Below are 19,590 nucleotides of genomic sequence, written 5' to 3'. Positions count from 1 at the left end.
TCAGGGGACCCGGCCCCGCTCCTCCCGGCCCCGCCGCCCGCTTTGTCTTTGTGGGAGCCCCCCGCCGCCCCCGTATCCGCACCCCGCCGCGTCCCCCCGCCGCGCTCCCTCCCCCGGTGCTTCGGGCCCCGGCCCGGTGTCCGCGGGAGGCGCCGCCTCCCAGCGCCGTGTTCCAACGCAGGGTGTTTTGGGGGGGTTTGTGTGGGTGGGAGGCCCCGTGGGTGGTCCCTTACACCCCCCCCGGGGTACCGGCAGCGGGCGCCGTCTCGGCGTCGGTTGCGTTCGATCGCGATAAGGGATTTATTGGTGGGCGATGTGCGGCCGGGGGTTCCGCTGGGTGGGTGAGACGTTGGCGACCCAAAGCTGCTGTTGGGTCAGTGATTCTGTGCCTGGTCTCGGGCGGCCTCGGCCCGGCTGCGAGGGAACCTGGTGGCGAGAACAGGACACCGGCATTTTATTTTTTCCGCTTTCCCTCCCCCCCCCCCCCGAGACTGTCAGAGTGTAGGGCCAAAACTAGTATTTTTTAAATGTTATTTTTCTTATAGTAATAAGCCTGGCTGCCCCCGTAGCTAGCCCGTCCTCCTGCCCCTTGCCAGGCAGCCTTGAGCATGGAGGTTGCAGCCTGCAGAAGTGAGATGTCCGGCTCTGAAACAGTTGCGGGCTGCAGAAATTGTTTGTCCGGTCATGCTAGGGTGACTTGCCCTGGGTTTTAGCTGCTAGTTTGCCCTTTTATTTAAGAAATAAATAGAAGTTCTGTTAGGCTTTTTTGGGATGTAGTATGTGGTGGAAGGGGAAACTATTCAGGAAGCTCTTCGCCTGGAGGTGGTACTTGGCTTTCCTTTAAAGCTGGCTTTGATTCTTGTTCTTGAAAACGGTGTATATATGTAGCTGCTTAGGAGCTGGGTGTATTGCAGAAAGACTGTTTTGAACCCCTCTGTTTTAAAGGGTTGAAGTCACAAATTAGATTTAGTTTTAATACCCGTTCTTTAACTTTTGTACTTTTCAATAAAAGCTGCCGTAGGGAGTGGGCGCTGTTCGGGGGCGCGGGATGGTTTTGTGTTGCTGTTGAGGCCTGGAACATTGGCGTTTTGTTATGGGACTCGGTTGTCTTTGTGCTGGGGCACCATAAATACATTATCATGTTCTAGCAAGCTTGACCCATCCAAAGTTAAGTTTCTCGTAACCAAAAGGAGGCAATTTCATAGAAATCTGTTCATCAGAAGCCTAAGAGCAGGTGGTTTTTCCCTTTTTACACGCAAGTCGTTGCTTCTTTATTATGAACTTTTCCTTTTTTCCGTTCTGTTTCCTTCCCTGTTTTGTTAAAGTTGGCATAATGACTAGAAACCTTAAGACTAGAATGTAAAACTTTCGGTTACATTTCAGCAATTAAATAAAATAACTGTTGGAGTATGTAGGGGTAATTGCTTTTTGACAGTAAGTTTGTAATTCTTAGGTTCCCCTGTAATAAGTGAAAGAAGTTGAGGCAGGTAGACTGACTCCTCCAGTGCCAAAAGGAACTGACAGCTGTTTCTTTCTCGTTAGTGGTAGGAGTTACTCCTATGCAAAGCATCTGTAGGTGGATAGACTTGATTCCTTGTTACAGAGCTACCGTTCACACGTAAGACTCGCTGAAACGTCTTTTGACAGAAAAATGCTGTCCAACGCTCAGTAATGTATTAGTCTTTCTCCTTTTTTTTTGCTCCTTGGAAAGAGATAATTCATGATCCAGTGGGACCAGAACACATGTGGTCTTATACATTAGAAGGTAGCTTTCTCAGTAAGTTAGAACATGTGGGCGAAAGAACAAAGTATGCAGGTCTGACATTCAGAGTTTGACTTCAGGGTGAACGTGGGCTTTTTAAAGTAAGACCTTACATACGTAAGAGGTTTCATCAGCTTTTGATGAGAAGTTGATAGGGAAATGCGCTTTCAGGTAGAATCCCGCCTCTTTCTTCTAGGTAATGGTGGTTATTGGTCTGAGGCAAATATGGTCCTCAGAACAACTTACCCTCCTGTTAAACTGAACTGTTGGGCAAAATGAAGTGAGAACTGTTTCTAGTGATACCATCAACTCCTGTCAATTAACAGATAGGGTAGAGTCATTTTACAGATCGTCAGGCACAAGGCATTTTACATTATCAAGAATATAGACAACTACTGAAAACTTTGAACTATTTCCATGTAAGAGGTCTCAAGAAATTTTATATGAGTTGGGAAAACCAGTTTGTCCAGATGTGCTGGATAAGTGTGTTAGCTATATGGGGGCTTTTTGGTACATTTATCAAGAGTTAGGTATTCTTATTTTCTGCTAGGTTGTCCAGCTATAATACAATAAACAATGTGTTGGCATTCAGGTAGCTGTAATTAGCCTTCAGAGTTTACATCTAATTTGGATGCATAGGGAAGTTTGCATGTAAGTAGAAATAATAGCTCTGTCTTGCCGCAGGCTGAGACAACCATGCATCAGTTAACATGGTATGAGAATCTCTTTGCAGTCAGAAGAATTAGAAACTTTATTTCCTTTTAATTAATTCTGGCCAATACAGAACAACTGGACTGGTGAAGTTTTCCACCCTGACTCACTTTTTAATGTTTTACTGTGCCGTTGAAAAGGTTTTGCAATGCCTGTTACTGTCTGTCTGCTCGTTGTCTGCTTGTGCTATACGCAGGGTTACTTGCAATATAGCATCTGTTAATATCAAAGATGGATGACAGCTAAATATGTCACTGCAAGTGAGGGATTTGCTTAGAATATTTGGATGCCATCAGGATTCTCTGTGGCTGTGCAAGGCACTGTTCGAAGTAATTATCTGTCATCTGATTCAGAATCAAGACATGGTTTGTCCATTTGATGCGCTGACAAACTGAAATCCTTGAGTACTGCAAAATATTGGTAGAAATCTTGTCATTGTACATAGCTTTAGTGATATTAAGCTTGCATTATCGTTCTCAGTATAAAATCATTGTGGGATAAGAAGGGTGTTTTTCCATTCTCAGTATTTTTCAGTAAAACTGATCATTTCTTAGGAAGGGGTTTTTTTTAATCATTGTTTTGGACCAAATAGGTTCTGTCTTGTCACAACTTAGGATATAGTCACTTGCTACCATGGCTCAATTAAGGCACTTATTTATATTTTCATGGAGCAAATTATTCTCTTTTATAAATTAAGCAGTTCTTCAATTCTATTCTTACTGTGTGGCTGCTACGACAGGAGAACGCATCTGTATTCTGTTGTGGTATTTTTGTGTAGCGTAAGATCCTTCCTTAGTCTGTGTGTGCCTCAGTCATGGCAAAAATGACCTGCAAATTAATTTTTTTTTCTGTTTTCTTTGCTGTTTCAGAAGTCTCAAGAACAAGCCACAATTCCCAATTTCTTGGAAAACATAGGATTGTTCTTTTATTTCTTGAACCTATTTGATTTGTATTTGAATATGGCTTAAGAAGACAGTGTTGGAAGTTGGTGGTATGTTAAGATGATTTCCTGAGGTGTTCTGATATTCCTTTACAATCCCCCATATGCATTCAGAGTAGTGGGGAGAATTTTGGTGAGCCTCTGCGGTTTGTGTGGGCGCTTTTTTTTTTGTTGCAGATAAGTTTTTTTGAAGTTTGCCGTATTTGTTCTCAGTTCTGTGTTGGCAGACCAAGCAGTGCGGCTGCTGTATGTGTTGAGGTTTGGAGCTCTAGCTGCCGGAGAGAAGAGTTGGATAAAATTGAGCTGGGAGAGGTTAGAACTGTCCAATGTTACCTTGAAGCTGATGTGAAGCTAGCTTGGTTTTCTCCCAGGTTTTGCTTTAGCTGATGTTTCAAATTGTCACTCCTTTCAGTTGCCTAGTTTTGGTTAAGAAGTATGAAAAATGGATAAGAAATGAGGTACGAAATGCCTAACAGAAGACTGTGGGGCTCCCCCTGCTTCTCTCTGTGACGATGAGGCTTTTAAGTTATTTACGGGTGCAGCTGGGGATAGGTATTCCCGCTAAAGTGCACTTCGGGAGCGGTATGAGCTATGTTACACTTCTTGGTCCTGTTCTTCCGCCTGCTGGCTTTGCCTCTTGCTCAGTCTCTTCCTGAGTAGATAATTTTCTGGCAATGCAGCTGCTCTTAAGCCTGGAATCTGGGTCAGTGTGTCACACCCACTCTAGACAGGACCTAAAGCACCTTGTGCAGAAAATGCAACCAAGGTTTTGATTTTTTTACATTGACAAAATAGTCAAAAGCACTTACAACAATCACATTTGTTGAACTTCTGTTGTACAAAAATCCGGAGCAACCTGGAGAAGTAGTTGAGCAAGTTACGGAGAACGTTGCTGCAGGCTTGTAGTTCTGGCAGGTCTGCTGAAGGAAGGCTCTTGGGAATTAGTCCTCATTAAGGTATTAATCTGATATAGGAATTACCTTTTTGTACGCAGTGATGCAGTAATCAAGTTTTCTGAACTGCATATGCTTTCTGGTAGGAATAATAGACTCTGCGTTACTTGACAATGTTTTAAGGTTTGCAGCACTGCTGCCTTGGACTCAGGTGCTGGGAGTTGAGCCTTTGAATTCTTATTCAGACTGAACAGGAATACACAAAAAAGAGGTACTTTATTTTTCCTCAACTGCTCCAGGTCTGGGCAGGAGGTTTCTTCTTTCACTATGGTCTTGCGGTTTGAAATGGTGAGCTCCTAAATGCTCTTGTTCATATTCTGGCAAAGTGAACCCAAAGTAGTTTTGTGTGCTTGGCATCAAAGGTCCAAAGTCACAGCAGAGCCGCTGAGAAGAGTAAGTCCAAATGAAATGCCTTCTTTTTCTCTTTTTAATACTCCTATGGCCTTGCAGTAAATATAGTGAAGACAGTAAAGACAGTGCAGATAACTATTGTGTTGTGCAGTAAACTAAAGTTCATAAGATACCTTGTTACATATTCTCTCTCCATAGTGGTATGCGGATTTTGTGTTTTTAGTATGAGTGTGTCTTGCGTATTCAGTAAAACCTTAAATCTGAGGGGGAGACAGCTGGGTACTGATCCTGAATTTAGTCAGAAATGAACATTACAGAAGGCTGTTGACTACCTTGCTTCAGGCAGTAATGAACTGTTTTAATTTCTTACGTATTTCTTGCTCTTAAATCTAAATGCTTTTTCTGCTTTTAAATGCTGTTTGTGACTAAATTTTTCTGCTGTTTGAAGAAATGTATGAGTAGCTGTACGCTTACAGAGCTAACAGGATGCTTGAGGGGAAAACTTTATTTTACTTTAATGAGCTAAATATGCTGCTTGATTTCAAGTACAGGAGAATCTGGAATGCCAGAGAAGCCTTGTGGAGTGTAAAATTTAGTAGAAGATACTCTAATTTGTCAAATCCCGAGCACTGTAGATCTTCATCCATTTGGCTGGTGGGTACTTGCTGTATGGGAATGTTGTCCCTTGGCTCTTCTTTCTCAAATCTTCTATTTACTTAGGTCTCATGAAAGAAATACAAAGTTCAAAGCAATTTGGAGGTTAAAAACATAATGAATTGAATATATAAATGTTTCAGAAAAGGTGTTAGTTTTAAATTCTTGCTCTAATCTTAGTCATTTAAATCTGGGCTGAGCAACACCACAACAAACTGAGAACTTAAAAATTTACACTGTCTAAATGCTGTAATCTGATTCTGGGAAATAAAGGGGAAGAAAGGCACGTGGTGGCAGCTATGCTTGCAACACATAACTCTTCTCTAAAACTAGTGATATAGAATTGCCTGTGTAATATAGTCTCAATGTTTTGCAGAAGTTCAGGTTTTATTCTTTTGATAGTGCCTGAGCCATGAGAATCTAGATGTAAATTTGAGTATAATTAGTTGGCTCACTGAGAAAGGAAGTAGATGGAAATAGAAGAATCTGCCCTCTAAGCTCCAGCCTAATTTATTAAAAAAAAGTAATTTCAAATAAACACGAGGTTTCCATTAATATTTACAGTCAGAACTTTGTCATCAAATAATGAGTTAAAATGTGAATGTGAAGTGCCTTAGAAGTACTAAGCGAGTCAGAACAAGAAGTTAATTCAGGCACACTTGAAATCTGTATTTTCTTGGGTTTTTGTTTAATTTTGTAACTTTACAGTATTTTCAGTTAGGATCAGCTGCTTCTTTTTTCTTTTTTTTTTTTTTTCCTTAAACTAAACTTATTTTCATTTCAAGTTTGCCAGGGACTTTAAGGAGACTTGGGCAAAATTAACAGACCACAAGCTTTCCTATTTTTTAATCCCAAAGGGAACCTGCAACCTGAGTCCAGGGATGTGGTTCCTAAGGCAGAAGTTCCCCTGTAAGCATTTCCCAGAGCCCTTCTGGCAAAGAGCAGAGGGAGGTAAAAACAAGGCTGTGAATCTTAATTTCTTGTGATGCTACTTGGCTGTCTGACTCCTGTACAACATGTTTTGTTTTCGCTGAGAAGAGCATGCATTACTGCAGACGAGGGAGGCTGCTCTGCCACCTCCTGTACTCCATCAGTGCGCACTTGGCCTCAGCTCCATGACAATGGGCATAAACCCAACCTGACTGACAGTTTAATTGAGGACAGTGAGAGAAATGACCAAGTTTAAGTCCTTTTGTTTAGTTTTTCAGTTTTCCGAGCACTGCTAGAAGTAGTTGTGTTAACGTTTTGCCCACGCTGTGGGGAAAACAATGATGTCCTACCAGCATGGCCTCGCTTGAAGGAGGAGCTCTGGGTACAGCTGCAGAGACAGGGCCCTGTGAGGTAAGCCATGAGGTCAGAATGGATTGCCAACGCATTGAACATTCTGCAGGAGTTTCCAGAGAGCGCATGGTGGTAAATCCATGGTAGCTTGCTTCTCGGTGTTGCTGAAGTGAGGCACATTGTGTTGGCTGGTGGGGACCATGTCCAGGTAATAAGGAATTCTTAATATGCTGTCCAGCCTGTCCTAGGATGAGAAATCCTAGGGTGAGTCAAGAATCTCTTTTTCTAGTTATTATTGAAAGGACAGGGGAGTTTTAGTAGATGCGTTTGGATCAATAGACATGAGTCTTCAAGGGAAATTGCCAGGTAAGGCAAGAAGACAAAAGGTTGAACAATTTGGGTGTTGAAACAAGATTAGAGAATTTGTTACCATTGATATTCAGGTTCCCGTTGCGTTACGCAGTGCTGCCAGGCTTTGATTGTGCTCTGACACATCCAGAGAGTTATAACAACAAATGCAGGGCAAGGGAGGTTTTAAGATTTTGTTGTTATGATTTAAAAACCTTGCTTAAGACACAGCATCTCTCTTTAGGAAGATAAAGTATTAAAACAGTAAATTATTTGCCTGATAGCAGCTTTCTCTACTCAGGAGTAGAATGTGCTCAGAATTTCTTCCCCAAAGAGTGAGCTGCTATGTTTTCAGCATTGAAATGAATAATTTGTTACAGATTAATGATTTTTGTGCTTTGTGCTGGATACATCTTCTTTGTCTTCAATTATCTAAGCTATTTAGATGTGCCTCATTTAGATCTTCTCATTATATCTTTTTTTTTTTTTTTTTTTCCTCCTCGGTATCTGGGACTTACTACACTTCCCTGCCTCGGTTTGGTGTGCATTGTCCTTAGATGGTCTCCTGCAAGGGTGTATAATTCACTGGCCTTACGTAGTGTAATGAGCTGTGGAACTTAATTTTCTTAACTGCTAACAGCAGTTTTACTGGTGTTACAAGTGCAGTGATGTTTGTTGTCTGCATTGATTAGATTAAGAGTTAGTAGGTTCAGTGTTCTGTAGTAAAAGGGCAATTCGATTGAAGAGCACCAGTAACCCTTGAACAAATTCCAATTTTTGTAGGAGGTAACAAGCTCTCCTGTTTGGGGAAGAGAGACTATGTTGTAAGAGGAGAATTTGTTCTAAGTGTGCCTTCTGGAAAAGTTTAATCCGCTAAGGCTTTTCATAGAACTGTTTCAGATGTTTGAAACTTTGTTGTGTGCTGAGGCTGTGGTTTGAGATGGTGGCTTTGCACTAAAGTCTGTCCTCTGCAATTCCACACTCGTTTTAAAGCACAGCCATGTAACCAGAGTCAGCTCCCTGATCATTTTGCACTGTGGCACCACAAATCATCATATTTGGCACAGGAGAAGAACAAATGGGAGCTCAATAGCTATCCAAGTTGGTACTGCTGTGAAATTTCCTCTCGCTTCAAACTGTGGCCAGCGCTTTGTTTATTCTGTGAAATTTTGATGGCTGTGGTTCTTTCTCCTTCGGCAGGGTGCGATAGTGGTGCCAGCGTGCGTGCCCGCCACTGGCGCGCGCAGACTAACGGGGGTGCATGCTCTGCTCTCCGTTGGCAGCAGGTTGCAGAGTGCGCTCGGGAGCATATTTCCGTGTGTGTCTTTCCAACACAACCCAAGTGAAATCTTGTGGAGTTGCTGTGGATGCTATATATCCTCACAAAGTTATTTTTCTTGCCTGTGGCTTCCAGTCAGTGGTTTTGCCTACAAGAGTTTGAATGCCTACTTTCTCCTTTTTTGCTGTAGGCATATGTTCCAAAGGACATCTTCCTTCGTGTTTTTGAATTTTGGTTGTCTGACTTCAAGGCCTTTGGAAAAAAGCTAGTAGGAGTTTTTGTGGGGTTGATGGTGGAAAGCTGCACTTATGGAGAGACGGGAGGTTGTTTGAAAGCGGTTTTGTCAGGTGTAGCAGTGTAATGTACGTGGTAGTAGGGCAAACATTGCTTGGGTAGAGGTTTACCTTTAGACCTGATGCCTTCTTTAATGGGCTCTGAAGGTACAGGCGTTCTGGTTTATCAAAGCAGCTGACAATCCCAGAGAGCACATTAAGTTTGTTTAGGCAGATTAAAGATGTTTTTCTAGTGTTATTGTATAAACGAAGTGAGTCCTCTGTCATAAATTCTGCCGTGTTTTTACTGTTCAAATCCGGATTGATAACGAAGAGTTTATAGCAAACCAGACGGACTGGTTTGCTTTATATTTTCAGGCGTGTGCCCTGAGTGTAGGTGCAGTATTTAGCTCCAGCGCTGGTGCCTAGAGGCAGGTTTGTTTCCACTAACAGACACTACCTTTAGTCAAAGTTACCCCTGACTCAAAAGCGGATGTCGTGGTTTAGCCGGCAGCTCAGCCCCACACAGCCGCTCGCTCACTCCCCCACCGGTAGATGGGGGAGAGAATCAGAAGGGTAACGCTCGTGGGTTGGGATAAGAACAGTTTAATAATTAAAATTAAAAGAAACAACAACAGAAATGCAGTGTAAAGGAGAACAACGAGAGGCGCAAAGCCCCGGGGGAGGGGGGAAGGGAGGGGAGAGGGGAAACGAACCGCACGCGCCGCAGCCGCCTGCCGACCCGGCGCCGCGCCGCTTCCGCGCTGCCACTGCCCCCCCCAATATACTGGTCATGGAGTCACGTGGTATGGAATGAACCTGCCATTGGCCAGTCGGGGTCAGCCGCCCCCACCATGGCCCCGCCACGCGGCAGAGCGCGGGAAGCTGGAAAGGTAGCCGACCCCCACAGTGAGGAGAATTAACCCCTTCTCAGCCAAAACCAGCACAGTGGAGGAGAATGAGTTGGCATTATCCGCTCCTCTGAGATCAATAGCAGGGGAGAAGCGGGGAACTACTTGAAAGTCCCAAGCTTTGTCCTGGAGGAAGGATTCCCAGTCCTGTAAGTCCTTCAGCAAGCACGAGTCATTGATCTCGGCTGGGTTTCTTGGGCTTTTTCTCTGCCGTACAAAGGTTTCAATCAACAGGTGTAGGATTTCAGTCATAAGTGTCTTGGCTCACATCAATTTGAGAGGGAAGAGACTCATGCAAAGTCATTGATATGAAAAACTCAGCTGTTCGTGTCCACCAAGACTATCGCTCTGGAGACAAGTTTTAGCGTTTCCTTACCACAGTTGCAAATTAGAAGGTTTTCATATTTCGGGTTGTTACTCTCTCTCTCAAAGAAACAGAATGCCCCCAGCTGAGAGAAATACCCGAATACTTCTTTTCAAGAACTAATAGGGGGCTTAAACTGCAAAATCATCCTTTTCACTATTAATAGTGAAGAGGGAAGAGTTCGTTCACATCATCACCACCCACCCTGCTGCATGGCAGAGCCGTGAATGAAAAATGCTTTCAGTGTTCTCTGAATAGTCAGATTCTGCTGTGAAATCTTCCTCAGTGGTGCTGGCGAGCTCATTACAGCACTGTTTTATTGAGGCTGTCTCCTAAAAAATCCCATATGGGAGCTGCAGCGTCGCTGGGCTGCCGTCATGGCCCTGGGCTTGTCCCACTGCCTTGGCCGCTTGTCCTCCCTGATACCAGGAGCTGGGAAGGAGGCAACAGTAAACACTGCCCCTGTTTCTCCAAAATACATTAGTGCTGCTATGTGCAAAGTAGTTAAGAAAGAAATTCTTTTCTCCCAAAGCTTTCTCTGTGGTTTGGGTGTTTCGAGCTCCTTGGGGCTGGGGGGAAGCATGTACAGGCGGGGGCTTCGGATACTTCTCTAACTTAAGTACTTGAACTGATTCTCCCTTCCCGTGTGCTCTGCGGCTATTTTTTGTAACAGCTTAATTAGTTTAGTTAGATGAACATACATTGCAGCAAACGTTATCTAGGGTAGGTGTTAAGATGTTCCTTAGGAATAAAGAGGTGGGATTAAACATGGAAAAATCTGTTGTGCTTTGCTGTCTCTGCACGACAGAGTTCCAGAGTGCCAAGATACGTTGCTTGTATTGAGGCATGTAGACCCTTTAATTGTTTAAGCTTTGCATGAAGTAGTGTTTTGATTCTTCCCTCCCTCCTTGTGGAGCATGTATTTTGACTATTTGCTTCCAGTTCATAGAATAAAAATTGGAATTGCTGGAGGTAATCTTGAGGAAAAGATGGGATAAAACCAGGCTTTGACTATTTTTTTTTTTTTCTCCCTGGTTGTGGGTAAAGCTGCAAATACTGGGAAGGCATCCCTGGAGCAGATGGTGCTGGCAGATCCTCCTCAGGATGGAATTCAAGTTCCTTTCCCCGTGCCAGATACTTCTGATCAGCCGGTGCGCAGTGCTGCTGCAGAGCGTGACTTGGTGCTTCCCGCTCGGCTGAACTTTCGTGGCATTTCTAGACCCGGTGTAAAAATAGCAGAAGTATTCTCAGTGAGATTGCTTTGGAATAGAAGTTTGGGGATGGTTTCTGTCTGTGTCCCACTTCTCCAACAGTCACTTTTCTTTTTCTTCCAACTCTTCACCAGGAACAGCTGTGTTGTCTTGGTGAACAATGTTTTTCTACAGTAGTTTGGAGGAAACCCCCAACAGATGGATGCTTGGAGCTTATCAGCTCCTGTGGTTTGTCTCAGGGACAGGAGATGCTGTTTCCTCTTTCATTTCTGCAAAACATTTGCGTAGTAAACTGTTCTTACAGTATGTTCCTTATCTATAAGCGCTGACCCTGAAGCACAGCAAACTTTTTCTTACTGTATGGCAAGGTTGGAAATCTCTTTGGGCCGGGCCATGCTGAAAATGGGAGGGGAGATTAAAGGGCCTTTTTGTTTCGAGATGGCAACAATTTCTATTAGAAATGTAGTTGTTAGAAGTATCTGTCGGGGTGAAGGGAGTGAAGCGGTATCTTTTTCCTTGATTTTGCTCTGTGATATTGTGCAATATTGGGGCATATAGTTTGATTTTCTTATGGAGTGTGCCTTGCATCTCTGGCTTCTTGGGAAGAGCTCCTCTGATATCGCCTTTAGTTTAGGGGTGCAGTAACACTGCTGTTGAGGAGGCACCAGGCAGTTGCTGGAGAATAGGACGAACGTGTGAGAGGCTGCGATTTTATGCATGAAATTCTTTTAAAGAGTGCGGTGGGGAAGGGCTTAGGCTTGCAGACCACTGTTTTGAAATAAATTTTACATAAAAGTTACTATGAAAATTTCTAAAATCTATATTCTAAAATTTTCAAGTCAACACTGTTCATTTGCCTTAGAAATTTAAAAAACTTTTACCCAGTTAAAATTGTAAAGGAAACCTTGGTGTCTTGAGTGAGCTGGGTGTTGAGTCTGTCCAAATTAGCATGTGATGTTTTTAATTGTAAGAGGCAAGTGAGGCTATCTGCTGTCTCTTTGGAGAAGCGTAAGTTTTGTGCCATGCTCACTGGTTAAAACACTGATATAGCGATATTTCTGTTTGGTTTCAGTTTTGCTAACACGGAGTACTTTTAGTAGCATCTGGAATACTTCTCGGCTAGTTGGAAATCAATTTAAATCCAAGCATACTTTGCTTCTGATTTAGAAGTCGTGTTTGGTGTAGTGTTGCTGTGTTTTATTCCTGAAAAGCTCCATACTGCCCTCTCGTGATAGCCTGAGCATGTCGTGTGTGCTGTAGCTGCTTTTCTGACGTGGAGAATATTTTCATAGTTACGTTGGCAACTGAAATGTCATTAAAGCATTTTGTTTGCCTTTATAAGTTTCCAGCATAACCTTACAAAGGTCCATTTTAAAAAATATTTTGTCCTGAATTGGTTTGGACTTACTTTTTTCCCCTGCAAATTTTGAAGTAAGCTGAGCAGTTTTGCTTTTCACATTGCAAGGTACACAGACAAAATAGACAATTCTTAAAAGAAATGTGGATGCACAATTTCAAAACATCTTTCAAATACAATTAAAATGTAATGAAGGTACATTTTAAGAACCCTATTTTTATTATTTTTAATGTAGCCTAGCACATGGAAAAAACCAGAAGGAATAGTAGCTAATACATTGGCCAAAGCTGCTGGTTTTGTCACTAAATATAGAAAAGGACCAAGTATTCTGCTGGAAAACTTTGAGGGGCAACGAGTTCTGTGCACGCACTGAATAGATGCTGAAGGTAGTGAGGAGTTTGTTGTTCGTGACCACCATTCTGATGAGGCACAACTTTATACGATGAACGCAGGGTGCGATGTTAAGTCTACGATCTATATTTAGGCCCTATCCAATCTCTCAGATGATACTGGTATCAGGAGTTCCCTGATACCTGACCCTTCCTAAGGCCCTGCTAGCAAATAGACTGGATTTTTGGTCAGAAGGTTTTCATATCCGTGTTAGAGGGTAGTACTCAAAAATACTCTCTTTGGGGAATAGGGGAGAGGAATGAAAAATACACCCATGCCTTTCTGTGAAATTCATTAAAGCAAGTAGAAAGAAAACAAAGGTTTCTAACCAGTATTTTTTTTCTGCATCTTTCTTTTTCCATTTTTGTTTTCCCCTCTTCAGGCATTGCTGCTGTACTAGAAATATGGGGTCGGAAAACCCAAGTCCGCAGAACCCTGGCTGTAAGATCATGACCTTTCGTCCCACCCTTGAGGAGTTTCGGGACTTTGGGAAATACATTGCTTACATTGAATCGCAAGGAGCTCACCGAGCAGGACTTGCCAAGGTGAGTTGCCCTAGCTTAGGTAGCTGAAAGCTTCCTGAAGGCTGCCTTCCTGAGGCTCTGCTTTAGGTAGGGTGTCTGTGAAGTTGTATCACTCAGAAGCAATTTGCGTTCATGTAGTCAAGCAGAGTGTGTTTTTGAAAATGATACTTGCAACCTCTTGTTTTGGTTTACCGAGAGAGGAAAGGCAGAGGAGTTACAGGCCTTCCATAAGAGTAAAAGAAGGATGTCTTTTCCTCACCCCTACATGAAAAACAAGGACATTCCCAGCCCTTGCAGAGGTGGCTTAAGGGTATTTCCCTGTCCTGATTCTGTTGCTGAGGGTAGAGGTGGTGGTAGCCATGGTCCTCAAGGGCTGGAGGCGTGAGGTTTTCAGCTCCCCAGTGTGTAGGGTAAAGGATGAAGCTTTTGAAATCTGCTTAGGTTTGGATGGGAAGGAGGGCCTGAATCATATAGATATGAATGGGTGCAGACTTTTTACTTTTACCTTTTTAACCTTCTGGGCTACCACCTTATGCTGACTTGAATCTAGACCTGGAAACATGTCCTGTATGCATTTCCCAAAATCGCCTTTTTGACCTTCAGGAAGCAGTTCTCCAGCCAGCTCTAAAACATCTTTCTGTTTCCTTCCCAACCGCATTGTTATACTGAAACTGGTGAAACATTATGAGAACTCCTCATGTGAAGCTTGACATGCATCTGCTTGGAAAAGTCGGGGCTAACTGATTAGGAGGAGTATTTCTGTGGCTGTGTCATGTTGCACCATAGGCTGAGAGAGATCATTTGTTCTGACAAGGTAGTTGTTATGTATGGTATTTAGCAGAACCTAATAAAGCACAGCAGAGAAATAAAGCTGTTAGGCATGAACTAATTCTTATTTTTCTAAAACATAGGTCAATTACTGTTTTTATTACAGTTCTAAATAGAGCTGGGTATTGATAAAAAGCTCTCTGAAATGTTTCCTTGTCCACTCAAGTGTGCTAGCAATTACCTTCCATGAGTCTGCTAGGGTAGATTATTTTAATAAAGGTTGCTGGTGAATTCCAGATTACTCTACTTGTAGGACTAAATCTGAGCGTTCCAGGTTGATTTTTGTGTCTCTATTGCAACTGCAGTTCAGAGCCTTGTAATGGAACCAGAACATATCGTACCCTGGAGGAACCGTCCCCATGAAAGTCAATAACTTGTCTTCCAGTTGCCATAACCTTTTTTGCTTGATCCTTACACCAAATTAGATTGCAGATATTTTATTTTTTCATTCCACATGCCCACTGAATGTCCTACTGATTGTTCTCTGATCTTGAGCCTAGAATTGTTGGCAGCTCTTCTGTTTAAAGTTACAGCTTTTTCTTCCAGATTTGGCACTGCTTTGCAGCATATTTTTTTTTTTTGTGCAGCCTCCAAGAGTGAGGAAAGAGTTCTGGAGGCATTCCCCACGGTTTTTTCTTGTTCTTCTCTACCCCTTACCCCGTTTCATTTAAGGATGTGTCACCTACAGAAACATCAACAGCAATAATGTAACAGGATTTTGAGCCTTCCTAGTTAAAAAAAAAACAAACAAACAAAAAAAAAAAACACCCAAGCCACCACCCCCTCAAGAAAATCCTAATGTAAGTGATCTGCTAGATGGAATAGTTGTTTAGAGTACCATGAAAGGTTATAGAGATGCAACATACTGGTAAAACTGCTGGAGTCTTCCTGCAACTTTGTGGAATGGTAGGTGAGAGAGGAATGCCATTCTGGAGGGAAAGCATGTGCAGTCCTTCTGGCATACAGCCTATTTCCTTGGTATGATAGATATAAAAAGATATATATCTTTTTATCGTCACTGTGGCACTGTATTGACGGGACTGCCGGTAGGCAGGCTATCAGCCCGCTGACCACGTCAGCTAGTCCTGCACTTCAGCAGATGCAGAACAGGTGTCTTGTCATATGTGCTGGTTATTTGAGATGCTGCTGTTATCTGATAACCTGCAGCAGCAGGATGAAATACCTCCCGCTTCAACAGGTTTTTTTTTCAGTAGAGGTTGTGTTTGCCTGTTGTGATCATGATGGTTTTTTTTTTCCTTTGTCCCCCCCTGATTCCAGGTGATTCCTCCCAAGGAATGGAAGCCCCGAAAAACCTACGATGACATAGATGACATGGTTATCCCAGCTCCTATTCAGCAGGTGGTTACTGGACAGTCGGGGTTATTCACCCAGTATAATATACAGAAGAAACCCATGACTGTGGGAGAATACCGGCGTCTGGCTAATAGCGAGAAGTATGTTTAAGTGGTGCACTTATATTGTGAATGGGGGAGTTGTGCAGGAAGCTTTTCTTTCTAGAAACAAGCTGAAAAGAAAAATGCAGCCTTGTTAAATAGGAAGCATTACTGAAGAAGCAGCTTTTTCTCGAAAGCTTACATCCAGAATCTCAAACAAGTTTGTAACTTAGTGGCTTTTGGTATATCTTAGATCTTTTCCTGGGCATTGGTATAGAAAGGTTCTTTGAAGTCAGTATTTGGCTAAGAATCTGCCTGAAAAGAATGGATGGCTTGGGCCTCAAAGAGCTCTCGGTGTGTCGTGAATGTTTGTTCTGGAAAATGTGTTCCATTGCTGAGGTAGGAATACAAGTAATAAAAGTATCTTGGAGTGCCTGAGCTAATATTAATAACACAAGCGTTTTCTGAAGTGACTGGGAACTTTGCGGAGCGCTTCAGTTAGCTGGGACAAGCCGACTGATACAAGCTGCAGTTGCATCCTTTTTCCAGAGTCATGTTCCCAGAGCTCTGGAGTACCTTGGACTTTAACTCAAGCCTTACTGACATAATGCAGTCGACTTTGAGATATTGCTAATACAGCACGTACCCAAGTGCTTTACCTTACTTCAGCTCCCAATGTAGTAACTTCATCTTATGCATCCTTAGGACGGGGATCTGATGCTTCACATAAGTGCCCATCCTGTTTGTCGGTATGCACTAAGAGGTTTTGTAGAAAGGTTTAAGAGGCAGCAAATTATATAAATCTGAGTAGAATTAAAAATGAAACACACCTTCAGTAACCTTGAGTGTGCCTACTTTGAAATGCACGCTTCTTTTCAGTTGTTTTTCTGTCTGTGATGAGTGTGATGAGAAGTCTTAGGACTTCCTACATCCTTATCTTTTCCATGTCCTTATCAGGTATTGTACTCCACGCCATCAAGATTTTGAAGACTTGGAGCGCAAGTACTGGAAGAACCTTACATTTGTGTCACCAATTTATGGAGCTGATATCAGTGGCTCACTATATGATGCAGTAAGTGAAATGCTCCTCTTTTATTTATTTTAAATGTGGATACTGACTTCCTTATTGCTCCTTTTTATCATTAAGGAACAAGAATTCAGCATTTATTTGGTTTAGCAACCTTAAAAAAAAAAAAGGCAAATAATATCTTAATTTTTCTCTCATTACAAAAGTGTGACTAAACTTCACACCTTCCCCAGAGATTAAGGATAATAGAGTCAATGGAAACTGTGAAAAGCTTAGTTTACCAGAAAAATGAGGAAAAAAGTGATTTAAATGAGTTGTATATAGCTTGGAGAAAAGGTTGTTAAAGAAAACTGGACTGATGTCATAATGATACGCCCAGATATATGTGATGGTACGCAGGTAAATTAAAAGTAAGCTGCTGATCCTGATCTCTATCATGCTAAGGTTTTTTTCTTTTTCTTTTTTTTTTAAGGGAATAAAATAGAGATTTCTGCTGAAGCACCTGAGAGCCAGAAAAAGGCAGCGTTTCAAGGAACTGGGTGCTTCATCAGAAATACTTTTTTTTGCTTCTTAACACAACTAAAATATTTGCATTTGGATTTTTTCTTTGTAGGCAGCTGTATTAGGATACAATGCACCTGCATGATAAATTATTTTACAATTCAAATTGTTTAAGCTTTTCCTTGGTGAAATTGCATCCTGCACTTAAAGTAATTCTGTTGTGGTTTCTTCTGCTGTGAATGATAAAGGCTGTTTATCTTCTTAGGCAGCTAAACTACAGAGGAAGGACCCTGCTTTAGATTTCTTTTGAGTGGAAAGTGGCCTTTTTTTGGAGTGTTGTCTGATTATCTGCAGTATAAACTGCATGTTAATGTAGAAGTGTCTTTTTATTATCAGTATGGTTTAATGTGGAGTTAATTGGAATAGACATAGATATCTGAGGCTTTCGCTGCCATGGACGTCAGTTATCCATAGTTTTTGGTGCTTTGATGAGAGTATCGCATTCTTGTCCCTGGTACGATCAGGGAAGGTGACATAACCAGGCACAAATACAAGCTTTAGGAGGCGTAGCTTCTGCAGGGTACTGAACATACATTGTATTTCCTTCAGATTCCTGTAGGTAGAAATGAAATAATTGAATTACCAGTCACACCTAAAGAACATTTCCTATTGTCCAATTACTGACATTGGTGCAAGCATTGAGGTGTCAGAGTCATGAAAAACATTCTCCCTCTGCACTCCTTTTCACTTGGCTTTTCAGCTGCTCCCTTTCTTCAGCCCTTTCCTCCCTGCCCCTGTGGCATTTGGTTTTTTTTCAGGTTGATTTAGAAAGTTTCAGGATTGCACAGCTTGAGTTTCACTGTCTTGCAGTTACTCCAGCAAGTGGTGTGAAGCTGGGATTGCTCACATACCTGTCAGTTACTTGCACGCATATGAAGTACACTGGGGAAAAGGGGTGCAAAGGAACCAGTTTCCTTCCTTTTGGAGGTTGTATTACTCTTCAGGCAATCTCAGGGTTAGATTTGTACCAGTTTGTGACTTTTCCTATTTCACGTTGATAGCTGGTTTTCTCTACTTCAGAATTAGGACTTCTTTTTATTGTTCTTTCTGTTTAAATATTGGTAATAACAAAACTGACTTCCCTCGTCTTTATCTGAAGCACTGAGCTGATGTAGAGGCTTGTGCCACTTTGGCTACATTGAAGTGTAGTGTTTCATCAGCTGATACATCTTCATCAGGTGAAGAATGTCTGGATGGAATATGTCAGTGAGAGAAGTGTATTTTACCCTTAGTTTATCTTATGTTTATTAGTAGAACAGTTACTTAATGGTAGAGTATCACGTAGTGCAAGTGTCTCCTCAGAGAACATATTTAGTGAGAAGCTGGTAATCAATCCATTCCCCCAAAGTAGTGGTAATGCATCCTTTTCATGGTTATTGATGAGCACTAAAAGTAAGCTTTCTGGAAGCAGGTGGAATTAAATTAATGCAGATAACACTAGGATATCCACATTTTAAGGCATTGAAAGGAAGCTGTGGACTATTATTCTGCTTACCAGGTCCTGAAATGTTCCAGTACAAAATGTTTCTTTTGAATTACAGGACGTGGAAGAATGGAACATTGGCAATCTGAACACCCTCTTAGACATGGTGGAACACGAGTGTGGCATTATCATAGAAGGTGTAAACACTCCCTACCTCTACTTTGGGATGTGGAAGACAACATTTGCTTGGCATACAGAGGACATGGATCTCTACAGTATTAACTACTTGCATTTTGGGGAGCCAAAATCCTGGTAAGTCATGGAGCACTAATAGGTAGTGGCTACGTACCTTTGCCTTCACTTAGACCGCCGCAGTACCCTTTTCTTCAGGTCTACCTAATTGCATCAGGCCTACTTAGTCTCTCTCTTCCTATTTTCTTCCCTCTCCTACTCTACATTTGAAAGCAGTTTTACTTTCTTTCATGCTGACTTGCTCGGAGGCCTAATTCCTGACTTTTCTAGAAAAGTAGCAGAATTAGTGAGACTTGTTGACATTATAAGTAAAACCAGATTTCAGTACTTGGTGCTTTTTGGAAACTATTGCATGGGAAAGCGCTCCCACTGATGTGGGAGAACAAATGGTGATGGGAATGTGTGGATGCTTCAGCTGCACTTTAATAGTGAAAGGCGGCTGTTCTTGCATTGTGCTTTAGGCAGGAAACATCTGTTACTTCAATTTTCCATTATTTAAATATGTAAATATGCTTAAAACTCTAGGGACAAGGTAGGTCAAAGGGTTACCTTTTCATAGTCAATTCTTAGAATAATGGTAAGAGTTTTTCAACACTGTTGATGCATGGATGGGTTGGAAATAACTTTCCACAAAAATAATCAATAGGTAAGGATGAAATTAAGCCAGGAAATTGGAATATGTTACCAAGAACCAGTCTGTCGTCTTTTTTCTCAAGTCTCCTGTTTAAAAGTATAACCAGAGAGACTTAGCAACCCAGAAGAGCTTTACTGAAGATCTTGATGTGACTAATAAATAT

At 42.0% G+C, this 19,590-nt stretch overlaps 1 protein-coding gene across 4 annotated transcripts in view; it reads left to right on the top strand.

Moving 5' to 3' along the window:
- The window catches only part of KDM4B (lysine demethylase 4B), a 109,090-nt gene that overhangs the window by 532 nt on the left and 88,968 nt on the right, over nucleotides 1-19,590 (top strand). For 3 of the 4 annotated variants that reach the window (XM_064469607.1, XM_064469608.1, XM_064469610.1), the window contains exons 2-5: nucleotides 13,167-13,329; nucleotides 15,415-15,590; nucleotides 16,488-16,602; nucleotides 18,660-18,853. In XM_064469607.1, the coding sequence (XP_064325677.1) occupies nucleotides 13,189-13,329; nucleotides 15,415-15,590; nucleotides 16,488-16,602; nucleotides 18,660-18,853 (626 nt within the window). In that variant the 5' untranslated portion in view covers nucleotides 13,167-13,188. The remainder of the gene's footprint in view (nucleotides 1-13,166; nucleotides 13,330-15,414; nucleotides 15,591-16,487; nucleotides 16,603-18,659; nucleotides 18,854-19,590) is intronic. The other variant, XM_064469609.1, reaches the window with a different exon arrangement.

This window comes from Phalacrocorax carbo, chromosome 19 (genome assembly GCF_963921805.1).
Source record: "Phalacrocorax carbo chromosome 19, bPhaCar2.1, whole genome shotgun sequence".
NCBI classification, from domain to species: domain Eukaryota; kingdom Metazoa; phylum Chordata; class Aves; order Suliformes; family Phalacrocoracidae; genus Phalacrocorax; species Phalacrocorax carbo.
This window is presented reverse-complemented; position numbering and strand designations above follow the sequence as displayed.